Source organism: Hoplias malabaricus, chromosome 3 (assembly GCF_029633855.1).
Source record: "Hoplias malabaricus isolate fHopMal1 chromosome 3, fHopMal1.hap1, whole genome shotgun sequence".
NCBI lineage: Eukaryota > Metazoa > Chordata > Actinopteri > Characiformes > Erythrinidae > Hoplias > Hoplias malabaricus.
The window spans coordinates 68,255,190-68,272,400 of NC_089802.1; the positions used below are offsets into that span (position 1 = coordinate 68,255,190).

At 37.7% G+C, this 17,211-nt stretch overlaps 1 protein-coding gene across 12 annotated transcripts in view; it reads left to right on the plus strand.

Moving 5' to 3' along the window:
* Window positions 1-17,211, plus strand: part of caskb (calcium/calmodulin-dependent serine protein kinase b) — a 63,994-nt gene continuing 46,783 nt past the window's right edge. For 6 of the 12 annotated variants that reach the window (XM_066662818.1, XM_066662816.1, XM_066662824.1 and 3 more), the window contains exon 1: window positions 1-900. In XM_066662818.1, the coding sequence (XP_066518915.1) occupies window positions 842-900 (59 nt within the window). In that variant the 5' untranslated portion in view covers window positions 1-841. The remainder of the gene's footprint in view (window positions 901-17,211) is intronic. The other 6 variants (XM_066662821.1, XM_066662819.1, XM_066662825.1 and 3 more) reach the window with 1 other exon arrangement.

Here is a 17,211-nt window from a genome sequence, read left to right on the forward strand (position 1 = left end):
GAGCCTGAGCTGGAGTAGCATCAGAGCAGAGCGGGATAGAGGCTCTTGAGCAACAGAGAAACGCGAGAGCCGTTAGCAAATTTGGATTATATATTTTTTTTCGTGCATCCATTGAAGCTAGGGCGTGTACTTGCAAATTTCACAAGGCAACCATGTGCGTCTTCGGAGGGGAATGTGAACGGTGGCGGCTTTAACCTCGTTTTTCGGCGAGCTAACGGGATATTCGAGAAAGCTTTCCTACGTTGGGCGTGCTTGGCGCAAAACCGCGCTGTATCCCTATACACACGAATATATTCTGCTGGTTAGCATAGACTGCCAACCATTTTTTCGGAAAAGCTTTAGCGCCTTGCTGCCTGGGCAGCAGCCGTGCTGCGGATGTTACTACCGAATCCCGGAGCATTGCCCTTTTTCGACACGAACGACAGCGTCGGCTGCAGTAGAGCCCGGTTTTAACGGACATCCCTCGGCACGGCGGTCGTCGACACGAATCGAGGGATTAAAGCCGGGTTGCTAGACGAGGTGGGAGAAGGTGTGGTGGGGCGAAGGAGTGTCAAAAAAGGACCAAACACAGCGTTACGGTTCAAGGACCGAGCGAGCGGTCTAGTTAGCTAGCCGCTTAGCCTTCCATGTAACTGGCATTTTTTTGTGGGAATAATTCGGAAAGGGGGATATGTTCTCTGGTTAGGTAACGTTAACACTACGACCTCATCATTTCGGAACCACGTCTTCATTTCGCATCTCAGCACAGAGCTGCGACCGTTGATTTTTCTCCGCATAAATCACAGCTTTGGACGGATTTTCCAGAAGATAGAAGAATCACATTAACGTTACACGTCGGACCATGGCTGACGACGACGTGCTGTTTGAAGATGTGTATGAGCTGTGCGAGGTGATTGGGAAGTAAGCATCTGAATAAAATTATTTTCTGGGTTTTTTACCACACGTTTTTTTTTTCTTTTTTACTTTGGCTTCCAGCGGTCCACCAGTGACAGCCTTGTTCATTGATTAACTCGCAATATACGAGTCCACTTGAAATGTGTGTCATTGATTTTCATAAGACAGACGCCCTCCATTACAATATCAGTGTCAAAAACGTCTTAAAATGCGCATTTTGAAAATCAGGATAAATGTCAACAAGTACATCACTGAACGTAAAGGTATTTTTTATTTATTATGTTATTGTTGTAGACTTGAACGAGGTTAGTAGGCTACTGATATATAAAACACTGGGCTTTCCTTTCTCTCATCTATCTAGCTGTTTAGAAATGCCACAGTTTACAGGTGTGGTGGCTAAAGCTTTCTGTACTGTGGGTCAATATCGCCCTCTCAAAGGCCCACAGACAGCCTACTGTTACCTTGAGGACAAGTCTATAGAGCAGTCGAGACTCACTTTAACAAAAATTGCGTCAAGCTAAATTGATAAAATGAGCCTTAGCAACTCTGAAATGGACCAAAGGTCAAAGGTGTGTGTTTTAAATTAATAAGTCGTTAAAAACGTCCTGGAGAATCATTGTTGCATTCACAGTGTGTTAACACTTAATGAGATTCTTGAAAGGAGGACTGTTTGAGGCCTTCCATGTACTCTTCAGTACAAAAGTTAAATCACAGGGACTTGCAATTCCAGGCCTCATTGGTATGCATATGAATAATTTTCATGTGGCTTTCTATGGAAAGCCAATGGGAATGTGTGGCTATCAGCACTTCAGTCTCCTATCTACTCCACTAACCCTGGAATTTACCTATGATCAATTTTTTTGTTCTCTGGATTATTTGATTCAGGTCTGTGCTCATATGAACTGTATTGATCTTTCCTTCTCAGCTTTTAGGTAGTCCTTATATTATACAGGGAAATCAGACGCTCAGTTAATCATCGCACATACCTGTATTTATGTTTTAGAATCTTTATTGTAGGATTTGTTATGTTGCAGCATAGAAAGTCAAGGAGGAAATGACAATTAGTGTATACCTGTTACCGCTTGTATACACTATTTCCTTTGTGACTGTTTTTGCCTAAATGTACATAAACGTTAACATATTGGCATACCAAGACGTCTGTGTTGTAACACATTGTAACTTGTATTTTGATTTGATATTGGAGGCGTCAGCATTTTTTTATTGTTTATATTATTGAACACCTGGGCTACTCCTGTATGGCTTGTCTAGCAAAGTGCAAGCACAATCACTAGTGATAGGATAAAAGCATGGCACGGACAGATAGAAGGAAGAGATCCAGAACAGCAGGATCCTGAGATTTTTTTCTACCCCACTGGCTCGCTGTAAATGGAGGGAGAGATTTGAACAGAGAGCAATGAAATGTCCTTCACTGCAATATGATGACCTCCACATATCAAAAGATTTTTAAACTTTATCTATGTTTTATAACGTCAAATGAATAGGTTTTCAAAAGATGCAAATAGAGTGGCCTTGCTTTGGCAGAGTTCACAGGAGTGCAGAATGAAATATATTTTGTAATATCACAGCAGCATTGTCTGGATATGCATAAATTCAGTGTGCTGATGAACAGTGACAGGAGTGACATAATAGACTTAAATACAGTGACGTCCTAACTCATTTTTGACAGCTGTGAGTATCATACAACAGAAGCCATTGACCTGCATGTCTTTCATATGGCAGGCCTTTGTCAGTGGGAATCCCTCCCCCCCTTAGGTAAGTCACTCCTCTGCACATGCTCTACTCCCTCTGGCACTTCAGTTTTTATAGAGAGAGGTGTGTGTTTCTCTTGTACTTCCTGGACATCCAGCATAGTGGGGACATTTGGAGCAACCAAGCTGGTTTGCATGGTTTCTCCACTGACATATACAGTGTAATTACTGTCAGTGTTTAGTGGTTAGAAGTTGTGGACCGTGGACCTGAATTATCCTTTGAAGTGAAACTGACAGTCACCAGTACACTTTAACGCTTGATTAAGACTGATCACAGTTAAAAACCATGACAGGTAGAGTTCAGTTTCCTAGCTTGCCTTGCCTAGCTTGAGTCTGCCTGCAGTTGCATGATTTGAGAACTCTGTAAAGCCTTTGTACCTGTCAAAATGATAAATTATGTGTGACTTAATGAGCCACCAAAACAGAACTGATGTCACCGGAGAATTGTGGAGTATTGTTTTAGTTCGGCCGATATGTTCTGATGTAGAAAGCTTCTGAGCTCTTCTACCTTTTTTGATTTTTGCTATAAATGTTAAAACTAGTTATTTGTCCACTTCAGATCTAGGTCAGTGACAAAACTATGTTTAAAATACCCTCTGACTGGACTTTACCCTACTTAGTAAAGTCATATCTGTTTGTTTTAGATCCTTACAATTTTTCCCATTCAAAATGTCACCCGATTTTCTAACTATGGCCACCAGTATATCATACTACAGGAATCCTTAAAACTAAAAAAAGGACAATCGAGTGAGATATTCTTGTTGTATTTATTAAATATTAAAAGAGCAGAAACATTTATCCTAATGATAGCAAAGAGAAAAATGGTCCTATACATCAGTCAGTCATAACATTAAAGCCATCTCATTGTTTCTACACTCATTGTTAATTTTGTCAGCTCCAATTGCCATATAGGTGCACTTTAGCGTTACAGTCACAGACAAATCTTGTATACTTTGTTAGTCACTTTTATGGCTCTTTTACATTGTATGGTACCTACAAGGCTTATCATGCCTTGGCGCGATTTTTCAGGCCTGGTCCCTGGTAGCTTTTCCACTACCATAGCTCGCCTGTGAAATGTAGCTAGTGATGTTGCACCACATAAACCGCTGGCTTAGGAAGCCACAACAATAACAGCAGCGGTAACATTAATTGCTGTTTACACATTGTGAGTTTTCATTTTATTTGCAGTGAGACCTAAGTAGTTGTGGCATGTTAGTTGGTGTTCACTGGTACATGAGAATCAAACACAGATTTTAGGTTTTTAAACATCTCCGTCTCACTGCTGGACTGAAAGAATCCGTCTAATAGCATCCTTTTTGACCACTGATGAAGGATCAGAAGACGACTGATGCAAACTGAAGAAACAGATGAGCTACTGCTTTGACTTTTTAACCTACAATGTGGACATAAACTTAGGCTAATGTCTAATAGAGTGGACAGTGAGGGAGAACAGTGTTTGAGAACTCCAGCAAAACTGCTGTTTGATACATAGGTACCAACACGACATACTAACCACCACCACATCTGTGTTTTTGCAGTGCTGACACTGAAATCATGAAGATTGAAGAACATTTGTAGAACTTCAAAGTGTACATTTATCGTAAATGGAGCTGAAAATAAACAATAAGGGTAGAATCAATTAGCTGGCTTTAATGTAATGGCTGAATGATTTATGTATTTGATTGGGTAATCATGCAGTTCTGCAGGAACAACTGCTTTGAGCTATGTGACAGCTGAATTGGTTTGCTTTGACTGCAGGGTTTTATGGTTCTGTTCCAGAGATTTTAATGTCATTACTGCTCAGGGCTGATGAGGTGTTCTGAAGACAAGCAATCTTGTCATTAAAAAAAAAAACCTGAAAGCTGTTAATGAATAGTATATCTGATACATATATTGCATAAAGTGTGTGCGTGTGTGTGTGTGTGTGTATATATATGAGAAGTAGCATTCACCACAGGCTCAGTCTTTGCAACCACAGTATGCAATACCGTTCTGAGAGTAGTGATATTTAATTTAGATCTTTCACCATTTCCCCATATATAATACTGAGAAAATATTCAGCATATCAGAAGAAGTCTCAGTCAGTTATTACCGTTGAATGTGTGTGATTTGAGCCTTTTAGCTTGTTTTTGGGAAAATTTGTTTTTTTTTTTCTGCTAAAATTAACTGAGTCATCTTGATTGTTATCAATGATAGGTGTAAAGCCACATCTGTCATGCTGTGGGTGTGCACTGGTGCCCTTATTATGGGTGACTTGCATTTGTGTGAAGGCACTATTGATGTTCAGTACTGGTCTTTTAGAGAGGCATATGCTTCCATCAAGGCTACTGCTTGTCTTGGTATATTTCATGGAAACAATGTCAGGCCTTATTCTGTGTGTGCTTGACTGGTCTGTCTGCGGACAAGATCTGTCTCTTATGACATATAATGAACTGGAGAATTAGACAACAGACCACAGACTGTTGAGCAGCTGAAGGGTAGTATCAAGCAAGAATGGGCAAATCTATCTCTAGCTGAGAAATGAGAATACTTCAGCAATTGGTGTTCTCAGTTCCCAAATGATTAAAAAATAATTGTTGATGTAACTCAGTGGTAAACTGTGCCTCTGTCTGAACATTACTTATGTATGCATTTTAATAAAGGTCCCAGCAATTTTGGAAATGGTATACATGTATCTGAAATAATGGCTAAAATGAATCCGTTTTATTTTGAATTCTGCTACAGAGAAGAACAGTTTAGTTAGCTAAATGGTGGTAAAAGTGCATGAATAAAATGAATATATTTTAATTCATTCTCATCACCCTGCTTTAGTATTCATCAATGGCATAAAAAAACAAAAACTTGCAACCCGCCAGTGATTTCAGTGAATGGTGAGAAGCATTAAAAACTTCCCTTTCAGTTGTACAGAGCTTCTATTTTTGTCTTTCCTAGAGATAAAAGTCATATGTCATATTCCCTCGAAATTACAAGTGCCTTGTTTGAAAGGGTGGGAGGTGACCCCAGCTATTACCAGGGGGTGCAGCAAGGCAAATGAATGAGATACATAATGCATGTAGTGTTGGATGATGTGACTGCAAATCTGTATCACTATAAATTGAATATTTTACCTCGCTAGCAATTAATAATGAATGATTTTCATATTTCACTGACAACACTTGTACTTGTAAATATGTGAAACTATTGGTCAGAAAAATTTAAATGACATATTTTCACCAGATCAATTCAGCCTCAATTGTCTAGTTTACAGCGACAAAACACAATGACCCTCACAGAAGCAATGTGTCAGTATAATTTGTTTAATTTGTAATTACGTCTGACTGCCAGGAATGTACATAACATATGCTTTATGAAAACACCTGTAGAGTTCTGTTGCATCTTGCACTGTGTGGAGTGAGAAAGTGTGAAGGGTTTATAGAAACAAACTCCTAAAAAGCACTGGTCAGCTCATCAGTTCAGCTGTTTTAAGAACATGCACTGTCCAAACCAAGAGCAGGAATATAGTGGTGCACATTAATTCATTGTCTCTAACCGCTTGTCCAGTTCAGGGTCGCGGTGGGTCCGGAGCTTACCCAGAATCACTGGGTGCAAGGTGGCAACAGTCCTTCACACACATTCACCCACTCACTGCACATCTATGGAGTGAGTCGGCTGTCCACCTTCCAATGTGTGTTTTTGCACCGTGGGAGGAAACCGGAGTACCCGGAGGAAACCCACGCGAACACTGGGAGAACACACCAAACTCCTCAGTCAGTCAGTCACCTGGAGTGGGACTTGAACCCACACCCTCCAGGTCCCTGCAGCTGTGTGACTGCGACACTACCTGCTGCGCCATTGTGCCGCCTGCACATTAATTCATGGTGAATAAAGTGTGGATAAAAGCTGTGATCTGTCTGGAACTTTAGTCAAATCACTGCTAATGTAGCAGTTAGCAGGCTATTTAAGAAATGACACCTGGTATTACTTAGACGCCATCATAAAGTGCTATACACTAAATAATGCAATTAAATTTTTTGTAACTGGCAAGTTATATTAAGAGTGTATTCATAACACAGGGCAAACATCATATTACTTTTTATGGTTTACAAAGAATTATGTTACAGATTTTCAGTGAGTTTTTCATTATGTGGACACGGTAATCATAATGTAACCACACAGTTCTAGTGGATCTTCCTTTGTGGATTTCAGTAACTTGCATAGAGTTCATAAATTCTTTTTTTGAGAAATCTTTATATATTTTATGTAATGATAATAAAATCATTAACAGTAAAAACATGTACAATTAAACATTTAAATAGGTATCATTTTATTTTTTTGTATTTTCTTATAAAAGTGTATTAATGTTACAATATGTATATGTTGGTAATTATCTATGTTTGTGATGATAGAAATATGTGTCATTATATAAAGTTTGTCCATTATAACAATATATTGGAACGAAAGTGTGAGCTTGATCCAAACCTTGTTCGGTGATGGTCATGATTTGTTGCAAAATGTTCCCAAATCATTAACTTTTTATCTATTGCACTTACCCTGGTTCTTTAACAACAGGTAAAATAGTTGTTACTGGAAGGTTCAAATACTATTAGTTAGGGGTGGGTGATATAACCCTAAAATAATATCATGATATTTCAGGGTATTTTGCTGATAGCGATAAAACACTGAAAAATGCTTTCATTAATTTCAAGAACACACTGTTGCAACAATATAAATGTTATCATCATCATTTTCTTTGCCACTTAATCCATTTCAGGGTCATTGTGTATAAATGTTATATTAATATTAATTATATTAGATTATTACATTTTTACATATTTATTATATTTTAATAATTTCATAAAATGCTTTATTTTACCACAAATGTAATAGTTTTAAACATTCAAATGTGATGACAGAATCTGTAAACATTTTATTTTGTAAACAACAGTAACTTACCAAAATACTGATTTTGTATAAATAATAATAATAATGTAGCATATAAATCTGCCACCCAAAGTGCAGAAAAGTATAAACAGGGAATGTAAAAAAATTATGCATAAAGTAAGCTTCACAGTAAATAGCAAATCAAAATGAATGCAAAAGAGGTTTCTGTGCTGAGTCAGTGTAGTTTATCTGCTTGGGTTAGAGCTCATCAACAGCATTTTGTTTTTTCCTGATTCCTAACCAGCTGCTCCTGCAGTAATTTCTTACTTAATGCCATGTGTTATTTTACATCTGATATTTTGTAACCAAACAACCTCCACACTAATGAAGACACTCCCCTTTTTTTGGAGCAAATTCCTCCACCTCAGAACCATTTTCCAACTTACTTGCGCTGTGCTTAAAAGACTCGTGTAAAAACATTATGTAAACAGTTTATTTATTTATCATTTTAAAAATGATGCTGCTAATTTTGTGAACTATACAATATGGCAGCCCTACTATTAGTACATCTCTGGTATTATGTAGAGTCAGCAACTGATTCAGCGTTTATGCAACAGCTGGAGCTTCCCTGCTGTGGGTGGGTTTATGGGCTCACCTCAACAGAGAGGGAGGTGTAGGGGATGCTACAGGAAGTGTTGTTGTACACACGTCCTGCAGTGCACTTAGCACAGCTCCCGGCCCTGCCCAGCCCTGATCTGTGTTAATGAGCACACATGCGCACAGGCTCCAACAAATCACGCATTGATCTGAAATCGGCTGGGGACAGATGAGAGGGAGAGGTGATGTGAGGGAGAGAATGCAATGTTAGAAAATCCAATGTGGAATGTGAATGGAGAGCACGAGATATTTAGCCCGTGGTTAAGCACATCAAGGGTATCTCCTTCAGTCTTGGTTGTGCTTAGTGTGTGTCTTTGTTTGCATTTTAAATTTGAGTATGCAGTGGGATGTTTAGGCTTTTCTCTGAAGCCTCTGCTTAATCTCTGAACCCAGGCCGAGGTAATTTGAGCTGTCACTCGTTATAATGAATCCAACGCTATGTCCAGGAGAATGAGGGGCTGCCATTGTGGCTCAGCTTGTCTCATTAGTGCCCAGGGAGCCTGGCTGCTCTATTGCTCTATCCCCCAAACCTGCGGCCTGTTAGTTTTTGCAAGTTCTGCTCTCCTTGTGCCGCGTTTAGGCCAGCCAATAATTGGATGGTGGGTCACATTCAATCCCAGTGATGTGCCTGCTTTATCATCCCAATTTTACACACAATCTCAGACCAACAAAAAGTTATAAATTCTGTGTGTGTGCGCGTGTGAGAACTTTTTCTCTTCTTGCTTCAAACATTTGACATAATAAACCAAATTGTGAGGTTTATTTTTTCTTTCTGGACAAGTCTCTGTGGTGAGTAGGTAAATATGTGCAAACGGCCCCTCCCCCCTGAGGTTCAGGGTAGTGGCAGGGAGAAGAGCCTTGCTGTAATAAAGGCATTAGCTGCAGTTCTGCTCAATTTGATTTATGGTCACAAATGGCCCATCAAAGCAATCAGCACAGATGCACCTTATCAATGATTTAACACGTGAAAGCTGACACTAAACCCAAAACCTCTCCTTTTAGCTCAGGCCTCAACTCATTCATATTTTATACTCTCTGAGTCACAGATGTATTAAAAGAGAAGCGTTCCTAGGATAGTGCACGTAGATATTTCTTCATCCCATATGTTATGGAATGAGTATTATTCATGTTTGTTGGTGTGCGTGAAGGAAAAAGTAACATAGAATTACATGCTTGTTCATGAATGTAGTCTTGAGGATGACTAAATAATCCTATAATACCTCAAGCCATTCTCTTATTTAACGTATGGACCTGATATTAAGACCTGATATGAACCAGTTTTTTTTTTCCACATCCACGTGTACATTGTTTCTCAGATTTTACATTAATATTTGAATGTATGAAACTTATCGTAGTTGGATTCTTAAACTAAAGCACTTTCACTTTGAAAAAGTGAACACTTAATAATGATTCAATAGTGTAGTTTTATGAAGCCAAAAATATTAGAATTTAGTCTGTTTTTTTTTTTTTTTAATATTGTTTTTACATTGTATCAAATATTGTAGATGTCCTATGAATGGGAATTTGAAAGATAATTTAAAGAAAAATTGCAGCATCACTGTAGCATCCATAGTAAATAAGAACTCATAAATTAACTAGAAACAAGCAGGCCATGTTCAAAGATAGGATTACAAGAGCAAGATATATCTCCATGCATATGTGAGGTATACATGACATTTACCAGAACAGCATCAGTGTGTATTGCACTGATAAGAGAGTGAGGTAGTAAACTGTCAATAAATTATAACCAAGTGCACATTTAAAATTTAATAACAACAGCACATAGGGTAAAAATACATTGCGTATCAGTATGTACCGATATAATGTAAACATTGAAGTGCAGTGTAACTCAGGAGGAGATGAGTAGGATCTTTGATCTTGGGAGGCTCCATTGTTTGATTGCCGTGGAAGGAAAGATCTCACATGACATTTTTAGCACAGCACAGCTGTATCAGTTCTCTGCTGAATGTGCTTCTCTATGTTTCTACTTTTGTATGCAGGGGATGTGATATATTGTCTGTAATGTTGAGCAGCTTATTGACAGTCTGTCCTTGTGCTATTATGCCCAAAGGATCTGGGTTGACTCTTATAACAGAGCCAGTCTTCCTGATCATTTTGTTCTGAGCACTTTTAGATGATGCAGCATGTGGCCTAATGCTTACAGGAGCGGGTATGGGACTGGAAGGTCACTGGGTCAATCCCCAAGACCAACATGAAAATTGGGGGTGAGGGGTGAAGGAAGAGCTCTGTTCTCCTCCCTCAATCCAAGAATGAGGTGCCCTTGAACAAAGCTCCTAAGCCCTAACTGCTCCCTGTGGGGAGGATGGCTGCCCACCGCTATGGACATGCAGGTGTGTGTGCTTGATGCCCTAGGTTGTTCAGTGCTGCGGATGGGTTTCATTCAACATTGTACAATGATAAATAAATGCATGTTAGCAACAACAGACTAACAGAATATCTATTCAAAAGAGCCTCAATTTTCTCTAGACATGAAGTGGTAATAGTTTCACAATAAAAACCATGGTAAAACTTCCTGATGGTTAGGGAAACCCATTGTAATGTTAATTACCGTGATTTAAAAACCTCACACACATACCAGAGTCAACCAAAGTTAGGAACAGTTCCAGATGCAGCTCCCCCTGCCCAGCATGTAACGTCAGTTTGGGAAACGTAGCTTAGCTTGGTTCTCAATCTCACCCAACTGTCCTGATTTCACTCTCCAAGGACCCTCAAAACCAGGGGAGGTAAAATCAGGTTTGGGATTTAAAATTGGGGACCACACTGGTGCTTCTGAATAAGAAGAGATAAGCTAGTGAGCTAACATTTAACTGTTTATGCTCTTGTAAACACATGCATGGCTGTTGAAATGTGCTGGTTTAGTCATTCTTTTAATGGCAAATGGAACGTGGCATCATTTACAGCCCTATTTAAGGTGGAATGTATTTCCACAGAAACTAAAACTAAGGTTTATACAGTTATGATACTGATTATCTAATAAACAAAACCAAATACAGTGGTTACTATCTTAATCTTACATGAGTTTTACAGCTTTGTAAACGAAAAATTAGACTGCAGAATTTATTGTTTATTTAGGTGTTTTTTGTTTAAACTTTTTTTATTTAAATGTGTTCATTGTGCTCTGGTAATTTTTGTTATTCAGTGTTAAATTATTTTTGTGTGTGTTCACCCTGTGTCCACATGGGTTTCCTCCAGGTGCTCTGGTTTCCTCCCATGGTACAAAAACACACGTTGGTAGGTGAATTGGCTACTTAAGTGTCCATAGGTGTAGGTGTGTCACCCAGAGTATGTTCCTGCCTTGAGCCCAGTAAATCCGGGTAGGCTCTAGACCCACTGCGAACCTAAATTGGATAAGTGGTTGCAAACAATGAATGAATGAAGTGTGTGTGTATGTATGTGTGTATGTACGTATGTGTGTGTGTTCTTTTTTAACTTTTCAACAATACTGTGATTATACTGATAAATGTATTAATTTAAGCAACTCTAAAACTGTTTCATGTCTAGTCTCCTCAAAACCTTAAGACAACTCTGTCGTTTATTGTCTATAGTTTGTTGTCTATGTGCACGTCCAGGTACTTGTAAGTTTACATAAGTCTACAAAAGCTGTCACCAACTTCCTATATTCAGCCTCTTGTCCTTTTCCAAAGCTGGAGTCTTCTGAGAATATCTGGAGGTGACATGAGATAGATTTGTGTTTGTAGTCAGTGGCATACAGGTTGAATAGGAATGGTGCTAATAGAGTCCCTTGAGGAACCCCAGTTCTGCACATGGCCATGTCTAAGCCATGTACCTGTACAAACTGTGGTCAACCAGTCAGGTAGTCATGTGCATTTGCCAGAGTGTATGGTGGGGAATGCAGTGGAGAAGTCCAAAAACATGATCCTCACAGTGCTGCCTGTTTTGTCCAGGTGGGAATATGCTTTGTTGAGCAAGTAGATCAGTGCATCATCCACTCCAGTTATATCCTGATATACAAACCGCTGGGTGTCCAGCCTGTGGTTTTACCCAAGACAGCAGCAGTCTTTCCGGTGTCTTCACTGGGTGAGATGTCAGTGCAAATGTCTGGTATCTATTTAGTACCTCTAGTAATTTATTTGATGAAGAATTTTTCTATGTCATGGAATACTAGGCCCCTATGTCATGGAACATCTATGTTGAGTAAGAACAGGAACTTCCCAGGGAATATTTAAAAATGGCTTTCATTTAAGCCAGGGGATGGGGAATGAGGTGACAGTCACAGAAAGCATTAAAAACTGAGATAAGTGATGTCATCCAGATTTCTTGTGTTTGTGGAAATGAATAGCAGTTCATCAAGTGGATAACCAATAAATATCTCTTATAGATTTCATTCTAAACGAAGACTGGGTGAGCTTAAAAAGTCACTGATGTTGCTCTTTAACCTACTTTTGTATCGTGGCTTTGGCTTAGTCAGTCTCTTTACATTACAAATATTGCACTTTTACCCACCAAATCAAAGCATTTGCGCTTCCTTTGTCTAATAGTATACTTTACATTAGTTAACATTCTTACCTGCTTTTTTCTCTCCAGACTGTAAGTAACTTGTGGGGCAGCTTTTATAAAAATATATATTTTTAAAAATCAGTGCATTGCCTATATCAACTATTTGACACAGGTTTTCTGCTCAGTTTGTGGAAGATGGCATTTCAGTCTTCAGAAATGGCTGATATGGCAGTGCATATGTAACCAATTTTTGCAGCCAATCTACCATTTACCTTGCTTTATATATTCTGCTAATGCACATAGTAACCTGGAAAGTTAAATGATTTTTGATTTTAAAAAAAAACTATGATATATCACTGAGGTATGAGGTATAAAATACCCACTTATGTTAATGGGTGAAGCACTGATATGTGCTATTCAGTTTATTTGCTTTAAATGTTTAGGAATTCTGGACAATGCTGGTATGCTATAGATTTGTATGTTGTTGTTTTTTTAATTGCTAAAAAGCTTAAGGTAGACCTTAAAATAGAGGGGCTATTTTTTAGCTAAACTCCACAGCAAAGTTCACCCTGCAAAGGTTCAGTGTTCTGCTGTTTGGAAGAAATATAATATCAGCAGTCTAGCAACATCAAAATCTGTGGTATGGTCAAACAAGGGCACTACTTCTTACAGCTTTTTAAATTTAATACCACTGAAAGTGAAATTAGCTTACACAGAGAGCTTGTTTTAGAAACATTGTAGCTTCACTAATATGATTCAAATTCAGGACAACGTGGTCTCTCTGTAAAGATGATGACCATTCCTTGTAAAATTTGTGAATTACCTTTTGAAAGATAGTTTTGGATGGCTAAGAGCTACCTGGATTCACAAAAAATGCTTTTGTTAAAAAATGAAAGTTGACCTGTGGTATTTCAAAAAATCTGCTGAATCCTGATTTGAAAACTCAATGAATTCATAAATTATCATTGGTTAGAAGTGTACAATACAGATTAGAGATTTAGCAGTACATTGTTATTCAAGAGCAGAAGAATGAGGGAAGTGGAAAAAAGATGGACACATTCATTCAGGAAAAGCTCTTGAGATCACAGGTTTTTCATGGTCAGCCATATGACAAAATGCAAATGAGTCATGCCTCTGACCTAGTGCCTGGCCTCTGTAATGCTTGATGGCTGGGATTGCTACCTTTCTGCTCCACTGCTTACTTTGTCACATTAAATATTCTAACAGCTTTCTTTTACTACTTGAGGTGAAAGGGTTAGTTTCTTTAAATCATATGGCCATGAAATGGTCCAAGAGTTTAGAATACGTTTTGTATCTTAGACTTCTAAGACAGGTAGTGATGAATATATACAATGAAAGTAGGCATTTATGCTTTTGCTGCTTTGTAGTTTGGAGATGCACAAGGACACATTTGAAATAAAATGTTCTGGAACTGTTTGATTGTATTTGGTAATTATTAAACTTCCCTGTAAAAACACTGTCAGAAAAGCTCTATGTGGTGGTAGGTTTTGCTGTCTCTGTAGTAGCACCCTCAAGGGTACATATTCAGTACCTTTTTAAATGGGGAACATAAATGTACCTTAATTTATTATAACTGTAAATTTACAGTTGTTAATTTCATACGCCCCTTTTCATCTCCAAGACCTGTTATTTACACACTTTTATAATGAAATATTACAAATAATCACCTCTCCTTTTAAAGAAGAGAATGCAATGTACCTTCAGAGATCACAGCTGGACTTTAACACCACTGTTGTAAAGGTATATTTACACTGTTTATACTTTTAGTGGTCAATAATGTACACACTTAAAAATGATGGTTCTACAAAGGTTCTTTGGTAAAGAAAATGGTTCTATATAGGATCCTGAACACTTAAAGAACATTTTATATGATTAAAGAGTTCTTTGCAACAAAGTTTTTATTTTTATTTTATTTACTTTTTAATGCAGAATGTGCTATAGATGGTTCTATATAGCACCAATTAGAAAAGATGAGGCTATTGCTCTATTCCTGCTTTATAGATCAGTAATATTGCCTAATTTTTGCTGTTCTGGTGAAAATATCGCCAAATTAAGAATACAGCTAACTGCATAAACATAAACAGAACAAACGTACTACAAATCTAAATTTGAATTACAAATGAGTTTCTGTGGTAGTTCAAAAGTGAGTAAAACAAGTTCAACTTCAACCACATACAAATGAGTCATCGTCCCCCACCCCCCCAAATATACCATTCCACTTTAAACGATGCAGAGCTTCTAAATGTAAACAACTGCAATGTTCCTTGTTAAATATTGTTCTGTTATTCATTTGTTAGTTTTTAAGTATTTTATTTTGCATATGATAACAAATTGCATTACATGTGAATTAAGCTAGAAAGCAAAAACAAACAAATCACACATACAGAACTCCAAATACCAAATAGCAATTTAAACAAATCCTTTATCGCAGTTATATGTTCACCACAAGAAAAAATGGCTAGTTTGACAGGCCTACCTGTAAGAATGTTTAGATCACCAGTAGTTTGTTATTGTATTTGTATGTTATTGTTATTGTATATTGGTTGGTATATTGTATATTAGTTGTGCATGTGTAAGTACACAGTTGATAGACTCTACTGTAGTGGGACCATTAATAATTGTGTAAAATTTGCTGCAAACATGTATCTTACACTACAAGAACTACAAGAATTTTCTTATCATTTTTTTTAATATTCATATTATAGCATTTCTCTGAAACAAAATGGGATTCGTTCTTGTGAGGGTCTTTCAATCGTTTTCTTTTGTTAAACTGATGATCAAGCACTCCCTGTGCCACCTGTACATTAAAGAATATCTCTGTCTTTACAGCAGCTTTGTTCTGCTATTTTTGGAGGAAGCTCTTAGGAAAACACTTAAAAGTGGAGCTCGAGCTTTCCCTGGTGTGGGGCGATCCCCATTTGACTCTCTAATATGTGAAGATAACCTGCAAGTGTGCAGGAGAAATGAGAGAGAAGCATAAATGAGAGAGAAATACAGACAGAGAAGGACAGACACCGTGTCTTGGGGGTATTTAGCCTGCTGCCTGAATACAAATTGCTGGTTTAAATATTGAAGTGTAGACTTCTCAGGTACCTGGAAATTAATTTCTTGGCCTATAAAGACTCCCCAACATCCTAAAACCCCCTAATTCGCATCAGAGTTCTTCAAATTTATCTTCACATCCTGCAATGGATAATTATACAACAAACACCAAATAAAAGATCTATCACTTTAAAAATGTTATAAGTTCAGTCGCTGAAGATAATAAAACAGGCGGTGCAGTAAAAGATAAATCTTATGTTTGAATTTAATGTCTGATTTAAAGATTTGCTTGGATATCTCAGCAGATGTTAATTTGAACTGACTCTATGCATCTTTTTGTGTGTTTGCTTTATTGAGTGGATTAGCAACATTATGTAGATCTAAATTAAAGAACAGATTTTTCTAAAGTCCAAAATAAAGCTCATCCCAATTTGAAGCAGTCCTAACATGAATGGAAGGGATGTATTTGAAGCGTATTTCATTTCCGTTCAATATAAAAGGTCACAATTTAAAAAACTAACGCACGTTTGTTATAGATACAGCTTTCATAACTTAGTAAGAATTTAAGAGCAGATTGCTTTTAATGACTCCATTTTCTAAAAACACTTTTGTTTGATTTTGTTGTACTTCTCTTATCAGTCTTTTTCATATTTTGTAACTAAAATGGGATTTTTAGCTATCATTCTGACACCAATTATCTTCCAGAGGTTCTCAATTGAATTCAGATTATGATTCTTGGCTGACTATTTCAAAATTTTAACAGTTTTGCAGAGTGATCCTTTTCTTGCATAACATTTGCTGGCTGATTGGGAGATGTTTGCAGGTAATTAACTACATGTTTCCAGAGGATGGCCTCATACATTAGCATTCAGAGGCCCAGCTCCTGCTGAAGACAGCAATCCCCCCCCCAAACCATTAAACTTCCTTCTCCAAACTTAAGTGCTGGCCATAATATTTCTTGTCTGTCCCAAGTAAATTAAACATGCTCCTCTCAATGAAGTGAACTTTGGACTAGTTTTCTTCAGTCCACAAAACATGATCCTCGATCAAGCCTTTTTATTCTTTCTGTTGATAAGAGGCTTGTTGGTGACTGCAGTGTACACTTTCAGTCAGCTGATTACCCATTGAGAGTCTCTGTATCATCCTGTTCCTAAATGTATTTGTCTTTTATGGATGACCAGTATTTATTTATTTATATATTTATTTTTTGGGAGACTTAAATGAATTGGAGGGACAAACTGTGACTTTGTAATGTAGGAAAAAAAAAAAAAATATATATTTTTAACTTTCATCAACTTTATTTCTTGATGGCCGAATCCCTGTGTTTTTTTTTTTTAACACACACACACACACACACACACACACACACACGAGTGTGGACTTTACCTGACCAGTATAGTAATATAATGGATAGAATGCAACAGATTCCTTAACTTGCATTGTACCACCATTTTGAGTAGTCTCTATATTGTGGAGATATAATCTGTTT